The 6,824-nt window shown below is 39.0% G+C and overlaps 1 protein-coding gene across 3 annotated transcripts; it reads left to right on the forward strand.

The window, feature by feature from the left end:
- Positions 1–876: 876 nt before the first annotated feature.
- Positions 877–5,837, forward strand: LOC123492747 (G2/M phase-specific E3 ubiquitin-protein ligase-like). 3 transcript variants are annotated; one of them, XM_045225887.1, is made up of 12 exons: positions 881–1,254; positions 1,532–1,738; positions 1,932–2,170; positions 2,282–2,382; positions 2,506–2,681; positions 3,039–3,233; positions 3,544–3,630; positions 4,309–4,562; positions 4,643–4,768; positions 4,998–5,138; positions 5,304–5,412; positions 5,518–5,837. In XM_045225887.1, exons 1-12 carry the CDS (start codon positions 1,104–1,106, stop codon positions 5,727–5,729), a joined length of 1,998 nt encoding a protein of 665 aa, XP_045081822.1. In that variant the 5' UTR covers positions 881–1,103; the 3' UTR covers positions 5,730–5,837. The 3 variants fall into 3 exon arrangements, with proteins under 3 accessions (XP_045081823.1, XP_045081822.1, XP_045081824.1); XM_045225888.1 differs by lacking the exon at positions 1,932–2,170 and having other exon boundaries at positions 877–1,254; positions 2,519–2,681; XM_045225889.1 differs by lacking the exons at positions 881–1,254; positions 1,932–2,170 and having other exon boundaries at positions 1,652–1,738.
- Positions 5,838–6,824: the final 987 nt, after the last annotated feature.

Genomic DNA, 6,824 nt, shown 5'->3' on the forward strand with positions numbered 1-6,824 from the left:
TAAAAAATTAATCAGAGAGGTACAGCTTGCTTTTTCACTGCGAAAGTAATCTTGACTCAGAAAAGGTTGGTTGGCCTAACCAAACTTTTTTGGTGAGAAAACCATCAGTCAGTTGAAAATGCGATGGAAACCCATTTAACTTGTATTTTGTATTCTGTACATGGGAATTTAACCGCAAAATGTATTGTTATGTGCACTACGTCATCACGCTCAGACCTTTATCTGGAACAAGTCAATTTGATGGAAACACATCTCTGGTGGGAAAATGCGCATATTGTTTTTATGCAGATTCTACAATATTCGCATGAAAATCTGTTGCCAATTGGATGGAAACCTAGATACTGACATTATAATCCTCACACAGTATTTATCTTTCTCTCTCTTGCTCTGTCTCTCTCTCTCTCTCTCTCTCTCTCTCTCTCTCTCTCTCTAATTAACAATGTCACAAATGTAAATAAAAATCATAAATCATATACTAGATTTGTATAACCTAACTAAGCTAAATGCTAACTATTGATTTATATTTAGTATAAGTTAGCTTTATATTGAAGATTCGGATGATGCACGTCAATACCTCTTCAACAGTATGGAGGACTAAAAGTGCCACAATTAAATAAATAAATACACCATTAAATAATTACTTAAATGTGTCATTCATTAATTAAATGTGTCATTAATTAATTAAAATTAGAATTAAATACATAAATGTGTAATTAAATGTATCATTAATTAATTCAAATACCGATTCATTTTATGTAAAATACATATATAATTATTTCACTATTTACATTTACATTTCATGGTCCTGCGTTGGAGTGATTCATGAATTACTTAAAACTGTCAAACTGACCCATCAAAAGTTGGTAGGCGGAACCTAACGCCTGATTGGTTACCCTCTGCATCAAGCCAAAACAAATCAATTCCGGATAATGGATTGATGCAGAGCTACTGAACACATTCCAATACACTGGGTGGCGCTATTCACCTCTACGTTGGTTTAGTTACACGGTTAAACAGTACTTTCATTGCAACGGCTAAAAATCAAGAGAAGACTCGGTCCTGCTAGCCCCAATGTTGAGACGCTGTGTGAGGTGCAGGACAAAATGTCTAAAAGTTGCCCGGAGCTGCTGAGAGAAGCAGCGAATTTGATTGAGGAAGCTCTGAGCAGAAGTCCAACGGCTCCCGCGGCACCGGTGACTCCGGCAGCTCAGTCACAGCAGATACCGGCCGCTCAATCACGTACACCTGTCCAAGGTAAGCTAAGTAATTTCATGTTAGCCAGGTGTGCTACTATTTAATGATTCGGGACACACGTGTAGGTTAAATTAGATCGACTCGAACATGTATTTGCATGCGGTATTATGATGCTTCGTGCGTGACACGTTTATTGTTAATGGGGGGGGAAGCATAAACCTAGCTAGTTCGCTAATCGGCTAAATGGTGTTAGCTGGCTTGAGCATCCCAAGATAGAAGTAGAGGCTGTTTTAGCTGACTGGTGACCATTGAGCTGTTACGTTTTTCTGTGTTGCAGCGGAGGTAGCAAGGCTCTTTGCGCCATATAACATTGGAGCCAGAAGGAATATGACGAGACGACCAGCACAAGTCCAAGTTAGCCGAAGAAGCTACACACACACTGTCTGTTGTTTGGCTGACCACAATGCGGATAAAATTCCAAGCGTACTGTTTAAAGCTGAACTTCTTACTTCAGGACTTGGAGAGCAAAAAGTAACATTTTCAGGTCAGTGCGAAACTAGGCATTTACCAAAAGTAAAAAAGTTTGTACTGTCTGTGGCTTGTTGAAATTATTTGCATTTCTTTTTATAGTGACTCAAACTTAATTGGTGTTCATAGTGTCAATAATAGTTATCACAGGCTTATTTGCTTAATTTAAGGTGAGGTGAGTTATGATTTTGTTTTGTTTTTTTCTCCAGGGAATGACCACGATCCCATGGTTATAACAAATAAACTGATGGAAGTGTTTCCGAAGCTCCAACAAGGGGGAGGCTTTGAATTTCTAAAACTTGTAGGATCTACTCGCAGTCTAAATCTTGCGTTGCTTCAGTGTCCCAGCACTGGATACACCCTTGCCTATCTGAAAGATCCATCGACGATGATTGGACAGGCTACAATCTACATACGTCCACTTCAACAGGATCTACCCTTAGATTGTGTACATACATTTACAGAGACTTAGTTTAATACATAATCAAAACAAAGATTACTGGTGACTTTTAATCATTAATTAAAAGCCATTTGTTGTTGTTGTTGTTGTTGTTGTTAGGAGAGCTCACGTCCTGCCTCTGGTCCAGTCATCCCCTGCATCACTTGTCAGAAGGAAGTTCCCTTTTCAGAGATGAAGCTGCACAGATTGAGCTGCAATGGGTATGTACTTCTTAAAGCAATGCAAGGGTAGCATAATTTATTTTCTTTGGGAATATGTCTCTCTTATTGTTGTGCACACAAATAAGCGAGTATGACCATCATTTCAATTGTGTTAACTTCAAGGACACCCATGCAGGAATCAGAAAGAGAACAAGAGGGAGGCCAAAGTGAAGAAAATGATAGTGAGACAGCCCTAGTCAGTGACAGTGTTCCAGTGAGGCCTGAAACATCAGCTGAGAGTGCAGTAGTACCGGCAGTGATTGTCAACGAGGAGTTGGATCGCAAAGAAACAGACAGTGGTTTGTGTCATCACAATAGTGTTGCTATAAGATTGTGTGTAACTGAAAAGTTAATAGAAAGATAACACCTGTAGGATATAATTAGATAAGATAATACAGTTACAGACAATTAATAACATGCAACTGGGTTTTTCTATTTTTCTAATATTTAGTTGTAGTTGTTTAGTAGTGCTGTTTTTATGTCAACTCAGCGTTGTGACAGGTTCTGAAGATGTTGGGTCTCACGTTTTGTCAGTGAAATGAACAGAATTTTCCTCCTGTTCTGTAGAGTGAGAGGATATCTGTATATGCAGGTAACATGCCAACTCACAATATGTCTCTCTGTAATAGATAACTTTATTGTTGTTGTTTGTTTAGAATGGAAGCTTATTAAAGAACCCACTCAAGCTGCCAAAGTTTTCAAAGAGAATCTGCTAAGGGAACATGCAACTGGGAAACCACTTAGAATGAAGATGGATGTAAGGGACTCTGAAGAGGACAGGGAACGGGAGCTTCTCTTATTCTATAAACAGCAGCAAGAATGGGCATGTCCACTTCATTGTACTCTGGTTGGTAAGTAATATAACATTTATAATATAAATACATCAGTACAGTTTATACCACTCAAGTAGCTTATATGTAATTGTTAAATGGGAGAATGGAATGCACAAAATTATATAATTGATAAAAATGTTATATGTATGTATGTGAATATTGTGCACAATATACTCTTGTTATCTGGAATAATCAATATTAAGGATGCTATTCTAGAATTACAGCCAATAGAAGTTTTTCTCCCTTTCTTGTTAAATGTTACCAAATCCAGTTACCTGTATTAGGCCGCCACTTTTTTTCCAGTGTTATTATCAGTATTTTATTTCAGGTGATGTTGCTATCGGAGAGGGAGTGATGCGGTACTTTATGACAACAATCATATCCAAACTCCAGTTTGGATTCAGTCTAGATCTTGGTAAGTATCTTACTAATTTTTTGAAGGTTAATCCATCTATAAATTGCAGAAATGTCTGTCTGTAGCGCATGTCTCTCAGTTAGTCCGATGGATTTCAAACTTGACAGGTGTCTTGCTCTGGTCACGAGTAAGTGCAGTGCCAAGTTTGACGACGTTTGGATAAACGCAAAAGATAGCGTTACATATATAGGTAAAAGAAGCACACATTGGCTTTTGCCGCTCTTGCTGCTTGCCATTCTCACACTGCATGCAACGCTGACTGAGCACCTGTTTGTGTCGTGACTCACTCTACACCGCCTCTCTCTATGCGCGCGCACACACACACACGCGTACACGTACGTTCTGGTGGTTGATGAACGCGGATATGTGCTGTTTAGCGGAGGGCCGGTGGGCAATGTTTTGTGTCAGGTAAGTCTGTAGTAGGGTATACAGGGGAATTGAATTTGAAGTGGTTTGGGGTCCTTCTGTAAGTCATTTTGGAGTAGGCTACAATTTGGTTTAAGTGAATTCTACAAGCAGCAATACCACAGGCCAAGTAATCGCCACTAGTATGATGTAATATATCTATCTATCTATCTATCTATCTAACTATCTATCTATCTATCATACATTTTTATTTAATGTATTTAAGAGGTTAATTGTTGTGACTTTATTCCCTGCTCTCTTGGTACTTTACAGGAGGAATGGGCCGAACACTGCTATTTGAGGGTGAACCTGACCATCTTGTTCCAGCAGCATCAGAGGCACTTATTGAAAGCAACCTCTTCCGGGTTGCAGGAAGGATGTTGGGCCACACCTTTCTGCATGATGGTCCCCATGTCACAGGACTAAGTCCTGCTGTAATTCATGTACTGTTCAATGGGGACCCTGAAATGGCTACTGTTGTTACAGAAGAGTGTCCTGATCTGCACATCAGGAGCATCATAGAACTGGTATGTAACCTAAAAGAAACTTTGCCATGTAAAAAATATTGCTTGGGCAGATATAATAACTTGTATGGTCTTAATTCTAGCTTGAACATGAAGATCTTACACCGGAACAGAAGGACACAGTTTCAGATCTTTCCATGTCTTGGGATCTTCCGGCAGTCACCAAAACAAATCGGAGATGGCTACATAACAAACTTCTACTCCATGCAGTGAGTTCCTGCTGGTTAAGTGACAGAATTCATCGCTGTACTTGTTGAAATTATAGAATGTGTTGTGAACCCTGGCTTGTTATGTTAACACGAGAGTTTAAGTACTAGAGTTTTAATGGATTTTTATAAAGCACTTTATTGTGTTTATTAACATTTTTCCTACTGTGCCAACTTTTGTCAAATTTGGGTTAAGGATTTGGGCTGTAATATGGGTCGGTCTGTCTCTTAGGTCGTTGGGAGGACCATGCGCCAAATTAAACAGTTGAGAAAGGGACTGAAAGATGTGATGGTATGGCCCCTGCTGACATCTAGGCCGGATGTTGTACCACTTCTTTTCCCCAAAATGGCTGAAATGCAGTTCACACCCCAGGTAAGTCAGTAATTTAGTTATATTTGTGACTTAACTTGATGAATTTACGTGTATTTTCAATGACTGAGATGGATATTTTTCCATTTTCTAAGAATTTGATCTGCATAGTCCTTCACCAAAATAAGTTCTCCCTTTTTTTAAATTACAATTTTTGTTTTCTTTAAGATGCTCCTAGAAAAAATCACATGGCCAGTTGAGGACAGTGATGATGAAGACTTTGACTTAGACACCACCTGCCGCATCACTGGCTTTCTAAGGATGTTCATTGAAACAGGTATAAACCTTATTTTCTCTCTTTACAAATGCTTCTATGTCTCATGGATAGATATGATCAATTACAGTTGAACTAAATGTCTTTAATCCATTTTATGACTTTTAGCTTCATCAGGTACCCTGGCCCAGCTGCTGACATTCTGGGTTGGCTGGGAGATGCTTCCTCCTGAACTGAGAGTGGAGATTTCTGGGGGAACCCTTCCTACGTCCTCCACATGCTTTGAAACCCTAAAGCTGCCAGCTCATTTCAAACTCTACATGGACTTTGAGAAAGCACTTGTCGCTGCCATAAAAAGTACTGGATTTGGGCTTGTTTAAGTTTTTTCAGACGTCAATTAGGGCTGGGCAATATTTTAATATTATATCTATCGTGATATAAGACTAGATATCGTCTTAAGGTGCTTTTCCATTACCAGTACCTACTTGACTCGCTCTCGCCTCGACTCGCTGTGCGTCCGTTTCCCATTGCAGATTTTAGGGACGAGGCGAGTAGGTACCATGTAATGGAAAAGCACCATTAGATTTTGAAGAAGTGTAATATCGTTACATGGTAAGTTTAGTCTTTTCCTGGTTTCAAAGGCTGCATTACAGTAAAGTGATGTCATTTTCTGAACTTACCAGACTGTTCTAGCTGTTCTATTATTTGCCTTTTACCACTTAGTCATTATATCCACAATATGATAGTTATTTATCCGAAATCTAAATGTGGAAGATATTTTGTGAATGCACCAATTGTCAACCTTACAATATCGTTGCAATATCGACATCAAGGTGTTAGGTCAAAAATGTGATATTTGATTTTCTCCATATTGCCCAGCCCTAATGTCAATGCATACACAGTTCAGATGAATTGACACAAGTTCAGTGTCTTTGAAAACATTAACACACTGTGCAGTAGTTGACTTTTTTTCTTCCATTTACTAAAATCAAACTGTTCTGCACCTTCAGTGCTAACAGTACAGCATTCATGTTAGTCATTCTGTGGACCATAATGAGACAGGAAGCTTCAAAGAAACAGCTTTTTTCCTTTCTTTTAAAAGGAAAGTAAACTTTCAGTTTTTCCTTGCTTGTTCTAACACAACAAATAAAAACATGGGTTGGACATCAGTCTAAGATTCTTGATAACACTTCCACAGTCTCTACATATAGTCTAAGTGCATCAGTAACAGAAACTCCTGGAGCTGGCAAAATTGCAACCTCTTCATCTGAGAGCTCACGGGCCAGCTGAACCTCGGGGACTGACACAGTGCCTCGATGAAGGCAGTGAGGTCCGTTCCAATCGATCCCATATTCTTCAGGAACCTGAATGGATGACAAGCATAATCAGTCTTGTACTTAAAACTAGTTTGACATGTCCTTACACAAGATTGTTATTTTTGGTCACCAAGGCAGTGAGAAATGAAATGTTACTTA

Source organism: Coregonus clupeaformis, chromosome 16 (assembly GCF_020615455.1).
Source record: "Coregonus clupeaformis isolate EN_2021a chromosome 16, ASM2061545v1, whole genome shotgun sequence".
In the NCBI taxonomy this organism is placed as follows: domain Eukaryota; kingdom Metazoa; phylum Chordata; class Actinopteri; order Salmoniformes; family Salmonidae; genus Coregonus; species Coregonus clupeaformis.